This window comes from Polypterus senegalus, chromosome 2 (assembly GCF_016835505.1).
Source record: "Polypterus senegalus isolate Bchr_013 chromosome 2, ASM1683550v1, whole genome shotgun sequence".
Lineage (NCBI taxonomy): Eukaryota > Metazoa > Chordata > Cladistia > Polypteriformes > Polypteridae > Polypterus > Polypterus senegalus.
The window spans coordinates 287,252,494-287,275,239 of record NC_053155.1 but is presented as its reverse complement, the minus strand read 5'-3'; the positions used below and the strand labels follow the sequence as shown (position 1 = coordinate 287,275,239).

The window sequence follows — 22,746 nt, the reverse complement described above, 5'->3', positions numbered from 1 at the left end:
CCATGCCAAACAAATTAAATATTCCTTTTACGTCTGATGATAGTATTTGTGCAGCATATTTAACCAACACTGTGTTTTTACAGGTGTTCTCGCATTGGTTGGGACTGTAAGAGTGGAGTCTGTCTGAATGGTGCTACCTGCGTGGACTTGTGGTCTTTCCATCTTTGTCAATGTCCTAAAGGCTTTACTGGAGTGGACTGTGGCACCAGTAAGTTCTTTTTACAGTGCATTTTATATTGGCTTGGGTGAGGGAATCCTTCAATAGACCATATATATATGTTGTGGCGGACATCTGGGGATCCTGCCCAGCCTGGACACCTGGAAGGGCCAGGAGAGGGATAACACCTCCCCTGGACCACAAGAGGGCAGCTTCCCTGGGGCCTCATGTATAACGCCGTGCGTAGAACTCGCACTATAACATGGCGTAAGCACAAAAGCCGAAATGTGCTTACGCACAGAAAAATCCAGATGCAGGAATCTGTGCGTACTCCAACTTCCACGTTCTTCCGCTACATAAATCCCGATCAGCGTGAAAACTAACGCTCGTGCACGCGCTTTATGTAACGCCCCAACTCCTCCCAGAATTACGCCTCTTTGAATATGCAAATCAATATAAATCGCCCTTAAGCTCAGCCTTCTGTGAAAAGACAATGGGAAAAGCACGGGGGAAAATATAAGAATTTCAGCGAATACCAAGTGGAGGCAAAGGAAAAACATACTATTTGTTCAAATAAACCGTGGTATAATCAACAAAAGGAAGCTGATCAAGTGACATAGCGTGTTGGAGAAACTTGAAAGCTCACATTCACAAAATCGCACAGTGCCGGAAATAAAAAAGAAGTCACATATCAAAGTCGCCGTGAAAAGCCGAGTTGTAAGCCCACTGTCTGATGTCACTGTCATATGAAAGCTTATTAGGGTACAGAGAAAAAAGGCACACGATGGGGAAAAAGCACGAAATGTCAACTTCAATCTCGACATTTCCACTTTAATCACGTAGTTTATTTTGTCATTAAAGTAGAACATCATAAACTTCATCTTAAAATCGTTAAATTAACCAGTTTCTCAAATCACATCGTAATTAAAGTAGCACGTTAAATGCTTTGTTTTGTATTTGATCTTCTATGTGCTCTATGTGTGTGAATCACTACTTGCTTCTTAAACCGGCTCTCTTCCTCCAACTGGACACAGAGCCCATTACATTCGTGATATTACAGCTCTCTGAATAACTAAAATACTGAGATGTATATGTGATGCCATTTTCATGATGATAGGAGTTAAAGCACGTTATTAAACATGTGTTTCACTTCGATTAAATAATTTATTGCAGCAGTACTCAGGGTGCTCATGACACAAGCATATAACGTTTGCCGAAATATGTCGCTGCGTTTTTAGCTATGTTGTTATTTTCTCTTTCTGTTTTATATTCAATATATATTGGCGTAGCCGTCACTGCAGTCAGTGCTTTTCTTTCCCTAAGTAACCGATCGCCACACAATCAGCTCTGTCATAGAAGTTGAGCCACCTGTAAGCTTAGCCGATTCTTCAAAGCGTTTAAAGAACATTGAAATATCTTCGTAGTACATGTTTAATTATTCTATCCTTAACGACACTCCCAGTGAAGAATATAGATTATTTAAACAAAGTTAAAGTTTTATCTGTATAATTTAACAAACATATTTTGCTGCATTTCACCTTAAAAATGATATCGTCATCATATGTAAATACATTATAATTATAACTATAGTGCAAGTTTACAGTGGGGTGATTGTACTTATTAGTACAAACAGTTCTACAAGGAGCAATTGATTGAGTACATTTAAAGTTCTTGGGATTAAACTGTTTCTGAACCGCGAGGTCTGTACAGGAAAGGCTTTAAAACATTTTGCAGTGGCTGAGACAGCGTGTCCTTGAAGCTGTATACCGATAATTCTTTTTCCGATCAGTTGCTGCTGTGATTCACACTCAGATACAGTGATATAAATACTCCGAGTCGTGCAGTGAGAGTAATATGGAAAAAGATGATCCGCTGTGGCAACTCCTAACGGGAGCAGCTGAAAGAAGAAGAAGAAAAATAAGAAGAGGAAGGTGCAGTGAGAGTAACAACGCTAAAGCAGTTATGGTATTTGGAATACTATGGCTGTTCCCTGGACCATTATATTGTTAAGAGTTAATTACAATCAGATGCGTTACACTAATAAACAATATGCTGTTAGTTTCTGTGTATTTATAAAGCCGCGTCATGAAAATAATGAGTAACCACACAGGAACAGTAGCACTGCTTTGACGCTGGGTGCCGCCAGTCTGCAAAACCGAGCGGAGAACTTGCATACGACAAGGCATGAGGTACCGTGGAAAAGTGCGTGGCTTTTACGCCAAGTGTAGGTTTTATACATCGCGATTTGAACATGGAAAAGTTCTTACGCAACATTTCTGTGCGTACGCACCGTTTATACATGAGGCCCCTGGTCTGCATTGGGGCCACAGGATCAGAGCTTAAAAGCTCAACCCTGTTGTGGCCAGTGATCATCGCCAGGAAGTGCTGCCAGAAGAAATTGCTTCCGGGTGCTCATGCGGCACAGGAAGATCATAGCAAAGCACCTGGAGCACATCCAGGGCGTTATAAAAGGTGCCGCCTCACTCCATTAGTCAAGCCGGAGTCGGGTGGAAGAGGACGGAACTTGCGAGTGGAGTAGTAGAGACGGCAGAATACTTGTGAGAAGAGAGGAGAAGAAGGGACTGTGAGCGATATAGCTGATTGTATATTATAGTGAATATTAATAAACGTGTGTGTTTTTTGGACAATTGGTGTCTGTCTGTCTGTGTACAGGGGTTGAAACTCCGTAAAGTGTGTATATATTTATATATAATATTTTGCTGGCATGCCCTGCTTCTGACCTAAGGTACAAGCACAATTCTTTGCCGTGGTTATGATTGTTGTACATTTTATTTTCAACATATTTTAAGAAGATAATAATGACATTGGGTGCAAGCCAAATAAACTCTCAATTTGAGAGCTCATCATGCAATACTAAAAATCCATTTAATCCAGTTATAGGATTGCATATAGTTTTAGCAGTTTTAAGATTAAAAAACTCCTTCTGAACAAAGTGTAACTTACTATTTTCTATTGAAGAATCATCATATACTGTAAATCACTATGACTACGTTGCGACTGGCGTTTGTTACTCTTTTTTTTTTGGTCATCTTCACATTTTTTCTTAGTTGACAGTTTTTTTTGTTTAGTCCTGAATTTAATTTTGTAATTAGTTTCTCTAGTTTGACTCATCCAAGCTAGCATTTTCATATAATTTACAACGCTATCTCTCTCCAAACTAAAACAATCCACAACAAATATAACGTAGATGTTTGCCTACACTGGGGATGCATGCATTGGTTGAAAAATCCTGGAAGGATTGGTAATGCCACTGGCCATGGCCTCACAAAACTACAGATCAGATCACATCCTATTTAGGTGAAAACTAAGTAAAAAGGAAAGAAATGCACATTTCAGGGGAGTTGTGTCAATATTGTACAAATTTGGAGAATTTACTAAAAAGATACTCAAAGAAATTGGAAAAGAGGACATAGAAACCCTAGCTGGGGTTTGTGTGACTGGACAGCCTCAAAATGTTTCATTGAAAAACCCTTTCCTTGTGTCTATTATAAGAAATGACTTCAGAGTCAGCACAGAACTTTGTCAGCGCAGGCCGTTTACAGCAAACTGGCTACCAAAAAAATTCCCATTTATCAAAATCTATCTGTCCCCCCTTCTGGCTCTGCACATGTAGTAGTGAAATAGGACAAACTTTAAAATTCAATGTAAAAAAAAGAGTAATTCTGGCCATGCAGAAGGTAGGTATGCTCCACCATCAAACATTGGCACTGTATCTGATCGTGTTCAGCTCTGACAGGAGAGCGTCCCCCTCATGGGGAAAAAAGCACACATGGCCATGATATCCCTGGCAATCAGTAGCTACCCTCTAAAACACACGTAGTTCTGATCTCTTTCTCAATAATTTCATACATTACTCCTTAACAAGATGATAATGTAGATAATAATGTCTGTTGAAGAAACAGGTATGGCTAGCTAAGTGGAGGCAAGTTACGCTCCAACACATGGCGAGAGGTAGGCTGGCACGTGAGTGAGGAATGCCCCTCCACTTCCCCTCAGCCCACAGCCATTCTTTCAGATTCATGAAAACAAATCGGTACCGCAAGCGAACTATGATACTTCGCGAGATGAGAGAAGTCGCAAAATCAACCGGAATGTTCAAGCAAATTATAGAAAAAAACACAATCTAAATCTGTTAAGCAGACAGACAGACAGACAGACAGACAGACAGACAGACGTTGTATTATATATATATATATATATATATATATATAGTGGAAAGCTTACCCCCAGACACAGACAGACCGACACCAGGATGTCCAAAGCACACTCCTTTATTAGGTTCTTGAGCACCACAATGTCTACCAGCACCAAGTCTCTTTTCCATTGTCTTTATCGTCTTCTTATTCTTTCTTTCTTTCTCTCTCTCTCTCTCTTTTGACCTCCTCTCTCCTCCTCACAAGCTTCGTCTCCTTCCTCCCAACTCTGGCTCGTCTACTGGAAGGAGGCGGCCCCTTTTATTATGACCCGGATGAGCCCCAGGTGCTCCCCCTGACGTCACTTCCTGGTGTGGCGGAAGTGTCAGGAAAGCACCTGGAAGCACTCCGGGTCTTCTTGGAATTACTTCCGACACCACTTCCTGGTGTGGCGGAAGTGCTGCCATCCAGGATTCCCTAACTGTCCGGGCGCTCCCAGGCAGTGGCCACGTCCTCTCACGAGCGTCCCAGCTCCGTCCTTGTGGCCCCCAAATAGACCCGGGCGGCTGCCCTCTCGTGGCCAAGGAGAAGTGTTGTCCAACTCGGGGACTGTTCAGGCGTCCCTGCTGGGCAGTGTCCCCACTCATCTGTGACAATATATATATATATATATATACACTAACCTAAAGGATTATTAGGAACACCATACTAATACGGTGTTTGACCCCCTTTCGCCTTCAGAACTGCCTTAATTCTACGTGGCATTGATTCAACAAGGTGCTGAAAGCCTTCTTTAGAAATATTGGCCCATATTGATAGGATAGCATCTTGCAATTGATGGAGATGTGGGATGCACATCCAGGGCACAAAGTTCCCGTTCCACCACATCCCAAAGATGCTCTATTGGGTTGAGATCTGGTAACTGTGGGGGCCATTTTAGTACAGTGAACTCATTGTCATGTTCAAGAAACCAATTTGAAATGATTCGAGCTTTGTGACATGGTGCATTATCCTGCTGGAAGTAGCCATCAGAGGATGTGTACATGGTGGTCATGAAGGGATGGACATGGTCAGAAACAATGCTCAGGTAGCCCGTGGCATTTAAACGATGCCCAGTTCGCACTAAGGGGCCTAAAGTGTGCCAAGAAAACATCCCCCACACCATTACACCACCACCACCAGCCTGTACAGTGGTAACAAGGCATGATGGATCCATGTTCTCATTCTGTTTACGCCAAATTCTGACTCTACCATTTGAATGTCTCAACAGAAATCGAGACTCATCAGACCAGGCATTTTTTTTCCAGTCTTCAACTGTCCAATTTTGGTGACCTCGTGCAAATTGTGCCTCTTTTTCCTCTTTGTAGTGGAGATGAGTGGTACCCGGTGGGGTCTTCTGCTGTTGTAACCCATCCACCTCAAGGTTGTGCGTGTTGTGGCTTCACAAATGCTTTGCTGCATACCTCGGTTGTAACGAGTGGTTATTTCAGTCAAAGTTGCTCTTCTATCAGCTTGAATCAGTCGGCCCATTCTCCTCTGACCTCTAGCATTAACAAGGCATTTTCGCCCACAGGACTGCCGCATACTGGATGTTTTTCCCTTTTCACACCATTCTTTGTAAACCCTAGAAATGGTTGTGCGTGAAAATCCCAGTAACTGAGCAGATTGTGAAATACTCAGACCGGCCCGTCTGGCACCAACAACCATGCCACGCTCAAAATTGCTTAAATCACCTTTGTTTCCCATTCTGACATTCAGTTTGGAGTTCAGGAGATTGTCTTGACCAGGACCACACCCCTAAATGCATTGAAGCAACTGCCATGTGATTGGTTGATTAGATAATTGCATTAATGAGAAATTGAACAGGTGTTCCTAATAATCCTTTAGGTGAGTATATATATATATATATATATATATATATATATATATATATATATATATATATATATATGTACTGCTCAAAAGAATTAAAGGAACACTTTTAATCAGAGTATAGCATAAAGTCAATGAAACTATGGGATATTAATCTGGTCAGTTAAGTAGCAGAGGGGTTGTTAATCAGTTTCAGCTGCTGTGGTGTTAATGAAATTAACAACAGATGCACTAGAGGGGCAACAATGAGATGACCCCCAAAACAGGAATGGTTTAACAGGTGGAGGCCACTGACATTTTTCCCTCCTCATCTTTTCTGACTGTTTCTTCACTAGTTTTGCATTTGGCTACAGTCAGTGTCACTACTGGTAGCACGAGGCGATACCTGGACCCTACAGAGGTTGCACAGGTAGTCCAACTTCTCCAGGATGGCACATCAATACGTGTCATTGCCAGAAGGTTTGCTGTGTCTCCCTGCACAGTCTCAAGGGCATGGAGGAGATTCTAGGAGACAAGCAGTTACTCTAGGAGAGCTGGAGAGGGCCATAGAAGGTCCATAACCCATCAGCAGGACCAGTATCTGCTCCTTTGGGCAAGGAGGAACAGGATGAGCACTGCCAGAGCCCTACAAAATGACCTCCAGCAGGCCACTGGTGTGAATGTCTCTGACCAAACAATCAGAAACAGACTTCATGAGGGTTGCCTGAGGGCCCAAATGTCTACTGCGCCTGTGCTCACTGCACAGCACCGGGAGCTCAATTGGCATTTGCCATAGAATACCAGAATTGGCAGGTCCACCACTGGCGTCCTGTGCTTTTCACAGATGAGAGCAGGTTCACCCTGAGTATATGTGAAAGACATGAAAGGGTCAGGAGAAGCCATGGAGAATATTATGCTGCCTGTAACATCGTTTAGCATGACTGGTTTGGTGGTGGGTCAGTGATGATCTTGGAGGCATATCCATGGAGCGACTCACAGACCTCTACAGGCTAGACAACGGCATCTTGACTGCCATTAGGTATCAGGATGAAATCCTTGGACCCATTGTCAGACCCTACGCTGGTGCAGTAGGTCCTGGTTTCCTCCTAATGCACGACAATGCCCGGCCTCATGTGGCAAGAGTATGCAGGCAGTACCTGGAGGATGAAGGAATTGAAACAATTGAATGGCCTTCACGATCCCCTGACTTAAACCCAATAGAACATCTGTGGGACATTATGTTTCAGTCCATTAGGCGCCACCAGGTTGCTCCTCAGACTGTACAACAGCTCAGGGATGCCCTCATACAGATCTGGGAGGAAATGCCACAAGACACCATCCGTCATCTCATTAGGAGCATGCCCCTACGTTGTCAAGCATGCATACAAGCTCGTGGGGGCCACACAAGATACTGAAAAGCATTTTGAGTAGCAGAAATTAAGTTTTTGAAAAAATGGACTAGCCTGCCACATCTTCATTTCACTCTGATTTTAGGGTGTCTACACAATTGAGCCCTCTGTAGGCAGAAAACTTTTATTTCCATTAAAAGACTTGGCATCCTTTTGTTCCTAAGACATTGCCCTGTCGTTATTTGTATAGATATCCAACTTCATATTGAGATCTGATGTATCTAATGTGTTTCTTTAAAGTGTTCCTTTAATTGTTGTGAGCAGTGTATATATGAATAATTCATTTGTTATATGATGGACCCATTGGAAAGGGTTTTATTGAGTGTATCACCCCCTCATTAGTTCTTTAATATTCCTTCTGTTTAGAGGTTCCAACCCACAAATTATTTTGGGATTTCCAAAGTTAAAAAAACACAACCCTCATATAATTTGATTCTTGGGAATCAGTCTGAGCCTTGCTTGAAAGAAGAAGCCGTCCATCATAAAGAGAACTTCAGATGCTATACTCATTTACAAGAAAAAGATGACACTTTTCAGAATGAGGAAGACAATGCCATACCACACACTCCAACAAAGGGCCAAGTGGCAAAGACAAAGAGTGCACTGCGTCACAAGCAAAGTTCACCACTAGAACCCTGACCCATGGCATGCCAGTCCATGCAGCATTAGACATTAACCTCAGTGGCTTAAAATAGGTTATTAGTGCAAAAATAAAGTATAAATCTATGTGGGAAATACTGTAAATAGCTAGTTACAGATCTCCTTTCTCATGTGTGATTATTACTGTGTAACAAGTTCATGACTGTGTTAAACAGATTTGTATCTTTTACAAAGCCTAGAGCCACAAAATAATAGTTTAGGCTTCTCTCACCTACAGCTGTGTGTATTAGAACTGTGTGAGCTGACTGTGACACCACAATTAAACACCAAAAGTGAAACATTAAATGATAAAGCATGTAAAATCAAAAAGATCCAGAAAAACTGAAACTGAAAAAAGAACAGACAACCTTTTTGGTGTTACATGTCTTTCTGTTTTTTACCTTGAGACTCCGCTCATTTATGTCAGAATATAAAGACATCATATTTTTATAACCCTCATTTTTATCCATCCATCCATCCATTTTCTAACCCGCTGAATCCGAACACAGGGTCACGGGGGTCTGCTGGAGCCAATCCCAGCCAACACAGGGCACAAGGCAGGAACCAATCAGGAGCCAACCCACCGCAGGACACACACAAACACAATTTAGAATCGCCAATCCACCTAACCTGCATGTCTTTGGATTGTGGGAGGAAACCCACGCAGACACGGGGAGAACATGCAAACTCCACGCAGGGAGGACGCGGGAAGCGAACCTGAGTCTCCTAACTGCGAGGCAGCAGTGCTACCACTGCGCCACCATGCCGCCCCCTCATTTTTATTATTAAATTATATTACAGTATTCTGTTTTTTAAAATGAGCATGGTTCAGTTACATTGATATACTATAAGTCTAATTGTCTGCAGAGAAAGGGAAGGAAAATAAAATGGGAGTCTTTCTGAAATGTTTCATTATTTGTTGGCTGTGTAAATAACAAAGCTGATTAATAATTAACTGATTAACATCAATTGTTCAATTTGTCTTGATTCCTCACATTTTAACATATGTCTTTTTAACTCTGGTGCCTTCAAAGAATACACACCAGTAGTTTAATATATCCCAGTGTCTGTTGTCTGATTCCTCTGTGTTTTTCTGTTTCTTTCTATCCATACCTCCTAATATGTCATGTACTGTCATCTGACATCCCGGAGATTGTTTTCTTATTGATGATTTCTTGCCAGACAGGCAAACCTGCTCCTAGTTTGTGGTTTGTCTATTGCTTTGAGTTTCTATATTGCTCCTTAGCATATACTCTTCTCGGGTATGAAGAGGATTGTGCTCCCTCTGTAATTAGAGGACATTCTTTTGTCAAATGTGTTAGTTGTGTACGCATATAATACACCTGTCTGCCTGTCCTCCTGTCTGTCTATCTGTTTGCATGAATCAACACAGCCTAATGTGGACTGATTTTGTTGAGATGTTGCACACTTATTCTTCAAGACAATTTACTTTTCACTGAGATATCTTGGACAGATTGCACTGCATACAGCTTTAAATTTCAAAATCTGCCATTGAAATGTAGTGGTGAATTTGTGAACTCATCTATCTAAAACAGAAACATTTTATGCAACTTTATCTACAAATTACTTAACTGTTTCAATTTTATGTTCACAGCTGTTACACACATGGAAACCTTGGTATCAGCAAATTCTTTCTACCTTATAAAATCACCCCCATAGCTTAACTACAAGCAGAATGGAACCAGTGCCTCACCAGTTCACACCTTGTGATGCTTTAAATTGTAGCAAGAAAGTTAAATGATCTTCCTAATCTTAAAAGTATAAAATGCAAGCTAGACAAACAAAATGTTATGTAGTGTAACCACCAGGGGGTGCCAGTAAGACCCAAACCACAGACAAAGCAATACCCAACACAATTCCCTGTTCAGATAAATAATTTTATTTGACAGAATGCCTCTCACATACATTTATCAGCCAAACACACCATTCACAATTCCTCCTTTGTCCTCCAATGGAGTGTTGCCCACTGCCTCCCGACTCTGGCTTACTTTAAGTGAAGCAGTGGGCTTTCTTTTAAACTAGACCTGCTGTCCAGGTTGTCCAGAGCATCTGGACACTGGGGCAGTCCTCTCCCTGGCAGCACTCTCTAGTGGTCCCCAAAGACCCCAACAGGACTGCATGTCCTGATTAGGTTTAGTATGGGGGAATGAATTGCTCCCAGTGAACCCATTTCCTGATCCTTCCATTATGGTCGCCTGGCTGGCTATGAATCCTTCCTTTATCTCAGCCAGGATGACTGTCCTTCCTTCCTGACACCTACACTAGACATGAATAAAGTGCAGTGTGGCATGTGAGCTATTGTTTACAGAGCAAATAAACATTTAGTTAAAATAAATACCCGAAGAATATCAATATATCCCAGTTTTAACAGTCTCTCTGCCTAAAACAAACATCCTCACCTCATACAAAACTTTAAGGGGGACTCCCTCATACCACCCCATCCTCCTCCCCCTCAATGTGAAATATGTATAATAGCACAGTCCTCAATTCCAATCGGGAAAATCTTGATAAATAACTTGTATTAAATTTGAACAACAACATCATGATGACGACCAAGAAGCATGCAAAAACAGAGAGTAATGTCGTTTATTTTTTCCACATAAACCACTGTGTGGAATCCTATTTGTTAATTTGTTAATAAGTTATAGCAGGCATTAAACAAATGAGGATGAATACATGCTACGCAAGTGTCCCAGTTTGTGACGTGCTATTATTTACTATCATGGCACCACATTCACATGTTATCTGTAAATTGTTGTTCACTGCAAGAAAACTTGCCTTTCACTTCTGTTATTCCACAACATATATCATAAATAAATAGCTTTGAGCGTCCCACTGAAAATTACTATAGCCAGACATGCCAGGAAATAATTCATTTCAAAAGTTTTTTTTTCTTCGTTTTGTTAGTTACTAATTGCAAATTGTCACTGTGTGTGAATATGATGTGTGTGTGTGTGTGTGTTTGTGTGGTTCTGTGAATGAGAGTGGTCCTTGTGATGGACTAGAATCTTGTCCAGAGGTCTTCTCAGCCTCGTGCCCCATCTTGACCCTTGCAACCTTGAAATGGAGTAAGAAGGTACAAAACTGGCTTACTGAACTGAGTCAATGGATGGCTACAGTGTGTGCACAGTCCTCGAATGAACCTGAATGTTATGCCATGCGTACATTTTCTAACTTGTTAAGAATTGTGGCCATCAGATGTTTTTACATCCATGGACTGTCCTACCTTTCAAATAACTCTGAAGAAGACTATTAACTAAAACACCCAAGTGTCTTGTGTGGTCAACAGTTCTATCCTTACTTCATTTACCACTATGGGGATTTTTGATCTGTGATCCCACCTATAGAAATTAACTCAGTCTTATTGAAAGCTCACAGTTTTGTCTAACTCCTCCTGAAGGAATATCCACCAAGTTTAGGAGTTCCATAATGTGCTCCTTCCGTCCCTCAAGAATATCACTTATCAGAAACAGCCTAGGTGATGTCCAAGGTTGTCTTGTATTTTACAGAACCTCTTTACTGCTACCCAAAATAAATTTTCTATGGTCTTCCCTAATTCACCTCACACAAAGCCTTCTCTTGTTGGCTTTGGAGTTGATAAAAATCAGTTTTGTGCATTGACGAACCTGAAAGAATACCAACAGAGAAGTGTTTTGCATACAGTCCAAAGAGAAGCCGTGTTGCATATCCCAGCATCACAACTGATGGTATCAGATACTAGTGAGCACCTGTGAGTAAGGTTAGAGGAACAAAAACTAGAAAATGAAAGAGTAAACAAACACTTCATTAAATTTCTTGTGTTTGCCTCTTAATTTCAACATACAGTAAAAACCTAAATAAGAAATTATAAAACAAAGTCGCCTTCAGTTTTTTATGTAAGCTATTTATGTTCAGGTTTTATGTTTTTCTCCAAACACTTTATGCTTTCTGGCCCACTAAGAGTCGAGAGGAGTGTCATCTAGGGACTTCCTCCCTCAGTCACTACACTTTTATGCCCTAAGGGTCCTATAAGAAAGGTCTCTTCTGGATTGTGGCAGCATCAGACCCAAGAGAGGTGCTAACCTGTGGCACACACAAGGTGCAAAATACTGACATCTGGAAAAAGCCAGCTGGGGAATTGGACAAAACCCAGGTGAAGACTGAGTAAACACTGTACATCCCTTGATGCTTCTGGCAACATTTTCAGTGATGGCCCTGGATTCCATGAGCGTTTTGAGTCTTTCAATATCATGCAGTTTCCTCCAGGTGACCTAGCTGAGGTTGATCAGGTCTCTGCTTGTGACCAGATAGAAAATAGGTTACTTCACTCTCGTTGCTCTCCTTTCTTGAGCCAGCTGCATCTAGAGGCGTTCTCGGACACTTCAGTGTTGCTGTTGATGGCTCTTCTTCCCCTCTGTCCTTTGATGGCCGCTAAGCCAAAGACTCTGGTCAAGGATTGGCCTGTGAAACTCCTGCATCTTACCTCTACCAGTAGGCACCTTGCTCTCTGAATACCTTGTCTACAATTCTTGATCAGTCCTTTATGCTTACAATCTTCCCATGGGACCGTTAACTCCAGCAGAACAACTTGTTTTGTGGATTTTGAGGTAAGGACAGTATTTAGGCACAAGGTAGTGACTGCAGTATTTTGGGTGAACTTCAGCTTTCTCTCCAGGTCCACCATCATCTTCCAGTCTCTTGCAAAGTCGAAGATTGCTGCAATTCTTTTTTCTAGGGGTTTCAGCTGCTCACCAGCATTTAATAAAGGTGATTGCCTGTTTAAAAGGAAAAACCTGTTCGCTCCACTCAATCCTCTTGCTGATGGCTACCGTCATGACCTTCAAGACTTGATCATGGTGCCACTGGTGTCTTCCCTTTCCTCATGCCTGAAAGCATCTACTCAGAATGCTACTCTGCCCCACATATGAAGGTTAGGTGAACTGGGGAGCACCTCAAACATTGCAAATACAAACAGGCACACCTAGCTCTTAAGCTTCTGCCTAATTTTAGAAATAAAAAGGGAGAAAAAAACCCACAAGCATGACTGAAGAACAGTATGATCAGAATTGTGGCCCAGATGGAAGTGGTTTTGTCCTGAAAAGAACTAGCTTTATAAATTAATTGGGAGATGAAAGAAGAAAAACAAAGAGACACATGGAGAGCGAAAAGGTTAACATTAGTTTGTTAGCAAGATCAAAAATTTAAAGGTAGCAAGAAGACAAAGGATCAAACCTGTAACTAGAAAGATGTTCAAAATTTCAAAGAAATTTGAAGAATTTGTATGTTTGAACTAGCATGCCACCACCTTAAGTATCGATTGTAAGCTGATTTCACACAATGTAGTACCGACAATCACATGTCTGACAATGGAGCACCACTGGCATAAACAACATGACCATGCCAAAGCGAAACCACCACAGAGTGGAAGCACCCACACCTAAATAATGGCAGTGAGATGGTGTCACTGCCAGAGTGATAAAGATGAGCTATAATCAAAACAAACAGGAATTTCAGAAAAAACCTGAAACAAATTTTCCACAGTAAGAAAGTGTGACTTATTTCAGGACACAATGATATGTCACTGTTCAGTCAGGACTTTAACCCTTGTGTCAAGCATTTAGTCTTTTTTTTGTTTTTTGATATTATTTTGCATATTATGTTATTACTAGCAAAATAGCCGCGCTTTGCAGCGGAGAAGTAGTGTGTTAAAGAAGTTATGAAAAAGAAAAGGAAACATTTTAAAAATAATGTAACATGATTGTCAATGTAATTGTTTTATGACTGTTATGAGTGTTGCTGTCATCAAGGATTTGATTATCATTATTTCTTTCAATCAGGTTCGTATTTGGAGGTAAACCGATTTGGTCGTGAACCAAAGCAATTTCCCCCCATAGGATTGTATGTAAATACAATTAATCCGTTCCAGACCATATGAACTGTATGTAAATAAATATTTTTTTAGTTTTTAAGCACAATTATAATTATACCATCGAATGCACAGCGTAATAGTAAACTAAATGTAAAAACATTGAATAACACTGAGAAAACCTTGAACAAGTGAGAAAACTAACACTGCAATAGTTCGCGCTATAGCACTACAAAACCGCTGGCTAAAAGCACTTTTTTAAATGAGTTTTAAGCACAGGGGAAAAATGAACACTTGAAAAAATCCGTAATTTAATAAACCACCAAGAAAAATAACATTGCAACAATGCACGCTACGAACAGATCTCTGGAAACAGAAGTGAAAACAAAATCAAGCCCAGTGCATTCTTTAACCGCCTACCTACCTTAATGCGTCCAGCTCTCTCTCTTGTGTCTGTGTGTGTGTGTCACGCTATCTCTGTTGCGCTGCCTGTGTGTGTGTCGTGCTATCTCTGTCGCGCTGCCTGTGTGTGTGTCGCGCTGCCTGTGTGTGTGTAGCGCTGACTGTATGTCTATGTCCATCTCTCACGCTGCCTCTGTGTCTGTGTGTGTGTGTCACGCTATCTCTGTTGCTCTGCCTGTGTGTGTGTCGTGCTATCTGTCTCGCAAAGGCATGTGTGTGTGTCGCGCTGCCTGTGTGTGTGTGCTCGCGATGACTGTGTGTGTGCGTCTGTCTCTCTCTCATGCTGCTTGTGTGTGTGTGTGTAGGTCGCGCTGTCTCGCGCTCTCTCTGTTGCTCGCTGCACAAGAAATTCACAGGGAGAGATTGAACATGTACAAACCGAAAGGGAAACTGGCTTGTTCGTATACCGAGTGTGTGGTCGCGAATATTTAGCTCAATTACGTGGGAGGCATGCTGATTTCCGCAGTAGCTGCACTTATGAATATGTTAAGCACAGTCCTTTACTCGCGAATATTTACCTTATATGGGCAGGCACTCAATTACGTGGAAGGCGTGATGACAGAGACGCAACTCCGCCTCACATGGCGACCGAGCTGCAGGCTATAGCTGTATATATGGATGAAAGTATGTTCCAGTTATGACCGTTACGCGTAGAATTTCGAAATGAAACCTGCCCAACTTTTGTAAGTAAGCTATAAGGAATGAGCCTGCCAAATTTCAGCCTTCCACCTACACGGGAAGTTGGAGAATTAGTGATGAGTGAGTCAGTCAGTTAGTGAGTGAGTGAGTGAGTCAGTCAGTCAGTGAGGGCTTTGCCTTTTATTAGTATAGATTTACGTTTTATTTTATTCTATGTGTTTTTTTAATAATGTTGTTTATTAATTACTTTGCAATTGTGTAGTATGTTAGTACTGTATGTATTAGTTTTCTTTCTTTTCTGCCCTGTCCCCTTTCAGTGGAGCCTCAGGTGGTGGGGCCATCTGATGATGCAGCTGAAGGAATGTCACCAGCATTATTTATAGAAAAACAGCAGTGAACACGGCAGTGACATTTGTTTCTGTCTTTTGCATTGTGTTATGTTCTCATCCCTGACTCAAGTATGTTTTGTTGTCTATTTAATATTTTTTTTGACTTTTGAATATTATTCAAACGAGACATGTAATAAGGATAACAGTCTGTGTTTTCAAAGCTCTCCATTTTCACCCGTTCAAACCATTTTTAGAAATGTATGGCTCTGGAGAGTTTTTTTAAAAGTCGCGGATTAAAGATACTTGGGTAGTGTGGACAAAAGTGTGTACAAAAGGCAATAATGAAGAGAAATATCTGCGTTTGTGAACATAGTAGTGTGGATATCGATTAAGATTTCACTTAGAAGCATTCACTTAGAATGCTTATATGTTGTTAAGTTAAATATTCAGAAAACAGTTTAATGACTTTCACTAATTTCAGTTTTGGGGTACATTTTAGTTTACATGAAAGCTAAGATTGATTTTCTGGTTTTATTGTTTACTTACCCTTTATCTTCTGACTGTCTTTCTCTGCCTTTGTGGCCTGCCACTTACTACATTGCAGCTGTACACTGAGCAAGAAACAGCAAGTTTGAATTACAATGGTTCTGATATTTACTACTTTTTCCAAGTATTTTAGAATTGTAATTTATTTTTGATTTTGAAATTTACATCCCATGGAAATTGTTAACATTTTCAACATATGTGAACAAGCAAACAGTAGATCTTCATGCAAACAGTACCTGCAGATAAAGGTTTTATACCTGAACAATATACATAAAACTGACATGGTGTATTCATTCTCATGATCTAAGTTAACAAAAATGCAAATGGAAAAAGTCAGTCCATGCCTACATTTATCATCACTTCAGACCACTAAAATTAGAATCGGGCATTCTAGATTAAGTGCCAATGATTAGAACCTCTTTGGGTAGTATGCAGCTGGACCCTGTCTTTCTTAAACTGCATATATCGATGGTCTGTTGTTCTCTTTGCTATTGATGTGTGTTGTGTCATCATGCTAAGATCAAAAGAGCTCTCTAAGACCCTCAGAGTGAATGCCTATAAGTCTGGCAAGGGATTTAAAAAGATTAACAAATTATTTGAAATCAATGATACCACTGTAAGGAAAATCATCTACAAGTGATATAAATTTCAAACAAATGGTAATTTGTTTAGGACTGGATGGCCCAGCAAACTCATCCCAAGAGCTAATTAATAATAAAAGTAGTTTTCCAAGAACCCCAGAATTTCACTGCAGGCAACTATTGCAAAAGTTAGCGTCAAACTGCTCAAATCTGCGATTAGAGAGAGATTGCACAAATTTGAACTGCATGCAAGTTACAGTATGCCAGGAAAAAACCTTTGTTGTCCAAAAAAGAACACTCAAGCAAGACTACAGTTTACCATTGAACATATTGGCTGAGTCCTGGACTTTTGGACCAATGTGCTCTGGACAGACAAATCAAAGAGTTTTTGGCCACCGTAACAGTAGTCATGTTTGACACAAACTGAAAACAACATTCCAGGAGGTGAACCTCATACCAACAGAGAAGCATGGTGGTGAAAATGATTTTTATTTGATTTGCTGCCTCTGGGCCTGGGCAGCTTGCAGTCATTGAATCAACTGTGAATTGTGCATCATATCAACGTGGGCTTGAGGAGAATGAGAAGACATTTGTTGAAGCTGAAAATTTCTCTGAGTCCATGTTAAAAACTGATGGGCAGTCATGCAGAACTTCTACAAGGAGTCATTTCTGTTAAAGGGAGCAATACCAGCTTCTGAGGACAAGGATGGACTTACTTTTTCCTCAGACGACCATTACTATCTATTGATATCTTTTGTTGAGTAAGTGATTGAAGAGGCAACTTTTCCTTGCATTTTTATTTTATTTAATTACTAGGGGGCTTTGTTGACTTCGCTCACCAACCCCTGGGCCTGCACTACGCGCAAGTCTCTTTGTTGTTCTGCTGCTTGCGTATGGGGATGTGGATGTACAATTTAAACAGATTTTTATTTTCATGGGAATGGTTACATATGCATGACAGAACTAACTTTTACATTACTGCAAGTAATTAACCATATTAAAAAATAGTAAAACGTAATAATTTGAAAGTAAGTTATGTTTCATGTTGCGTTAGAGTTATTTGTTGCATAATACGATTTCATTCTGTTTGGCTTTGAAATTAACATGTAAACACTTTTTAAACTTACACTTTTAATGTAAAACTTCAGTAAAAACTATTTTTTGAATTAGATTTTCGTCAGTATTGCATTGAATTTTGATTCTGTGTTTGGACTTTCATTGTGACAACGCAACGTATAACTGCCCGTGATTGGATTTTGTTTCTTTCTCTCTATTAAATAAAACAACTTTTTCAAATGTTTGACACTGAGATTTGTTAATTGTCTTTGCAAAAGCTATTCTAGCGGGAAACTGTTAATGTTTTAATACAAATGGCATATCAAGATCTCCTTTGTTGTCTAATGTTATCCGTGGAAGATTTACTACATTACCTTTCTTGGATACATCCTTCTTTCTATAGTGCAGTGGAAGAATGGACAATGTTAACAGTTGTAGATATTCTTCGGAATACTAAGTTGATGTTTTTATGTTCCGCACAATCACCACCAACTGTTTGAGCATAGTCTATTGATACGCATTTAACTGATTTGCCATGTAACCGATCAAGATTTTTTGCTTTAATTCGTTTGACTTCATCGTTTCTCAGTGCTAGACTTGCCTGTGTACTCATTTTTTCTGTTGATAACCCTTCATGATGAAATTCGTCATTAAGATTTGGACATAATACATCTTCTTTAATTGGGAACTTAAAGTGAGGAAAACATTAAAATTTATAAGAGCTGAGAAAGCAGGACCCGTGTCTGTCAACAGCATTCACATGAATGAGAGATGAGAGTACCGTGTGCATGGTTGAATATGGACTTGAAAAAATCTCTTAAAAAAGTATTGTCTTGTCCCAGGATTTTTTTATATAATAGAAAGATAGGTATATGACCTTCATCTGTAAACAGGAAAAGTAAATCTCAAATAAATAACCATAGATACACCAAGTCCATACTGTTGAATATAGTATGCAGAAAAATAATTCCGGAATTGTTTTGTCTTCATTAGAAATTTCACAGGAATCTCAAATATGGTTTGATGGAGACTTTTACTTTGATTATGTCATAAAAGAAAGCTATAGACGGAACGAAATGATGTCAAACTACCTGAGAATAAACAGTCAATCTCAAGATGAAGGGGCAGAGTTGGAACTAAAGTTTAAGATAAGAAGAATGAATGGCATTCTACTTTATATCCAGGGAAGTGATGGCTTCACTGTGCTAAAGGTATGTCTTATTATTTTTCCACATACTCGTTTGCAATAAACTGCCACAGGGTAAAATATTAAAAGTGTCCACTGCTACTATTTTTATTGCCTTTTGTAATTAATGCTGCTTTAATGAGCCTCAAAATATATTTTGTTGTTTTAAAGTTAGTTACATTTAAGTATTCTTTTTTTTTCTGATCTCCGTGCTATTAACCATGACCAAATATTCTCTTAGTATTATAGCAACAGCATGTTATCACAGAGGCACAAAGTCACAACTCTATCCTTTACCATAACCTGCCTGCTTACCAAAAGCCTGCTTAGAGTTATTCCCATTACAAACTGATTTCAGCTTATTAAAAAGAAACAAAAAACAAAATTCTAGTCCTCATTCCACTAGAAACAGAAATCTCTCTCAGTCTTCATCCCCAGTTCTGAACATAACAAAGTCTGGCCTGGCTTTAGCTCCGGCTCCAATAACAGTAGCTAAACAGATTTCCTGCTGCATGTCCAGTACAGTCATCATCACCAAGCACCAGATCAGTTCCATCTCCTTCTTCAAGTCCTGCACCCTCTAATTCTTCATCTAATTAGGTGTCAGCACACACACCATCACTATGCACTAACCATCTACAGCTCTGGCTCCATCATGTGTTGTGCACTTATAATCAGAAGGACCAGCTAAGTGCTGATCTTGTCATCCCAAACCATCCAGCAGGAAGACCACCAGTGCTTGACTGTTTTAGGCTCAAACAATGGTGTCCTTAGCAAGTGGGCAACTGAATGTGGCCATCTGTTTGAGGGTGCCAACAATGAACTGGCATCTTACCCAGGTTTGCTCCCTGCCTTGAGTCCCATGTTGCCAAAATAGGCTTCAGTCCCCATGGCTCATACCTGAATTATGAGAGTTTGAGAATTAATGCCTACATTGTGAAAAATTACATTACACATAATACTGACAACGTTTACAACAGGCAGCAGTAACAGAGAAAAGTTAACATAACAATAATGTTGTTAGAATGCTATACAGTAAATTTTACTTTCAAATTATTTTTGCACAGAAAGTACAAATGTCAGCTAATGAAATTCATACTTTATTACAGCTTTTGCTTCAAAAAGAGATGTGTTACTGTAATATAATTATATTTTCCAGTAACAAAGTAGTGTAATACATTACAGTTTAAATTCTAGTAGTCATCGCATTACAGTTACTGACTCAACTAGGATTCGTTACATTCATTTTTGACAAGGCAGGTAGCACAAAGTGCTTTACAAAATGTCAAAGGAAAGATTGCATAACAAAGCGAAAAACAACAAATTTTAACTAAATTAGTATATGAACAAATTAATTAAATATGAAACCTAGTAAATAAGAATAAATCAATACACACCTATACAAGTGATAGATAAAGTGTAGTCCTTAAATTTTGGATTCTTCTCTCATGATGATAATGACATGTCTATGGCCAAATGGTCAGGATGAACAGAAAAATAAAAAAATAAACAGCTGGCCAGATGCTGGGCGGAAAAACAAATCTGCAGGGGTTCGAAAGCCAAAAGACTTGGCTTTTAACAGATTACTCCCTCTCTACCAACATGCACGTTGTTGATGCTACTGAATGCCACATCTTGTCAATGTACCACAGGTGGGAGTGACTGAGGTTCAGCCTTTCACTTAGATAGGCAGCTTCCTTAAAAACCTGGTAAGGTGAGTGTGTTCGCAAAAATCAGTATACCGTATAAGTTCTCCTGCGGGTAAGTCGGAGCTTGATTTTATAATTATATATAATTTACGGTATTTTATAATGTTGGTCGTATAAGTCGGATGCGGGAAACTCGTGCTATTGGTCCAAGAGAATATGATATCCTAACACCCACCTGAGAGAATAACCATGGAGCACACTGCCTTTTTTTGTATATATTGTGCCTACGTGACCACACAGTAATACCCAACTAATTCCGAAGCTATGTTTGCACTGTTTTGTGATTTTTGGATCTCATATCTTCATACACCTTTATCGTAAGAGCATCCCTTATCTATGAAGGAGCGTTCGATCAGAAGAAAATTTTAAGCTGGTTTTAAATTAAAAGTTGTTGAAATGGCGAAAGAAATTGGTAACTACACTGTTGCAACAAAATTCAATGTGTCTGAGAAACTGGTGCGAGATGGGAGGAGGCAAGAATATGTAAAAAAAAAAAATGAAGTGTCACATTTTTGAATAAGTCGAGGTCTGATGTTATGATCGATTTTTCAGGTTTCAAGACCCGACTTATACACGAGTAGTAAATTTCAGTTGTAAAAACTGGTGGATATCATTTTTTAAAGCATGTGGAAAATGTGTAATGGTTGTCAAAAGATACAAAACGTTACAACAATCTAAACAAGAACACTTACTATTCAATCCAACAAAGCTTGTCAGTCAGATCTGCTGAATTGGAACTATAAAACAATGTCTATGTGATGAAACTACTTTTTTAAGTGTTAAAATATAATAAAGATTCTAAATGCATAACAAGCTGTATACCAGGAAAAAAGGAAAAACTTGCAATTTACTTTGCACTAAAAGCAGTGGCTAAAGATTGCTTTTTGTTTCTTATTGTGCCATTGTGCGCTTGTTATTTTGATCTACCTTATTATTTGGAATAAACTGGTTGGTCCAGTTGGCACCCAACATTTCATCAGTAGTCTTATATTACTCATGGTCGATGACAGCCTATAATGTTTGTTCAAAATGAATTTTGTGTTTGATTTGTCTTTACTTAATGGGCTGCAGTAAATATTCAGTCAGGTTGTGACAGTAAGGACAATGCACACTTAAAACATTTAATTGACCTGTGAAACTAAATTCATATGTCAACATACTGGAAAAACATTTAAGTTTTAATTAGTGTAAGCTGCCCTAATTCAGGGTGTTTATAAGAAATGTAATGATTTACTTCATGAATTAGAAGCACATAATAAACAAGAATAGTTGCATCAGAGATTTCAAATATTAAAATATGTGCTTCAATTTAAATGTTTGAAGTCTAAATATCCTCAGTTGCAATAAATATTTGTCATTGTCACCCTCTACTATATGTCCATAGAGGGCTGGATCTCTAGCAAAAATCACACCATTTTTGTAATCACTCACCGTGAAATAGTCTAAAACGATTCCCCACATGTTAATGTTTGAAAGTTGTTATTTTTAACCTTCTTGGAGTGGCTTTTGGAGGAACAGGACCACTGGTAAAAAATCAAATATAAAATATATTATCGTGATCAGCAACCTCAAAATAGCATTGAACGAGGCTCCACATGGCCATATTACTGATCCCCGTTTTTTTGAAAGTTTTTTTTAAAAAGCAGTAACTTTGACCCTTGTATCCCAATAGGGATTGGGGTTGATTGATGTGTCATGCACAGCTTCAAGTCCTTCTGATCATTTTTGCTGAAGACAGCTATTGGTTTACTCATAACAGGTGTAATTTCCCACAAAAACTATGCTCCAAATATGGTCTAAAAATGAAGGTTTTTTGGGTCTAGAGAGGGCTAAAATAGGTGGGGGGAATACCAAAAAGCTTGATGGCTTGCTTAACTAGACCTCGTGACTTGTTGAAAGATATATGTGAAAAGTTTTCTTGTACCAGTGAGTCTGGTGACTATTGACAAAAAACAACTTGAAGTGATTTTAATGTATTCATAAGTAATTCTTATAAGCACAAAAAAAAAACCCCAAAATGTATAAATATAACTAATATACAGTGGTGTGAAAAACTATTTGCCCCCTTCCTGATTTCTTATTCTTTTGCATGTTTGTCACACAAAATGTTTCTGATCATCAAACACATTTAACCATTAGTCAAATATAACACAAGTAAACAC

The 22,746-nt window shown here is 39.4% G+C and overlaps 1 protein-coding gene across 3 annotated transcripts in view; it reads left to right on the top strand.

Moving 5' to 3' along the window:
• LOC120523965 (protocadherin Fat 4) overlaps nucleotides 1-22,746 on the top strand; it is a 176,062-nt gene that overhangs the window by 124,622 nt on the left and 28,694 nt on the right. For all 3 annotated transcript variants that reach the window (XM_039745722.1, XM_039745721.1, XM_039745723.1), the window contains exons 13-14: nucleotides 84-208; nucleotides 18,683-18,900. In XM_039745722.1, the coding sequence (XP_039601656.1) occupies nucleotides 84-208; nucleotides 18,683-18,900 (343 nt within the window). The remainder of the gene's footprint in view (nucleotides 1-83; nucleotides 209-18,682; nucleotides 18,901-22,746) is intronic.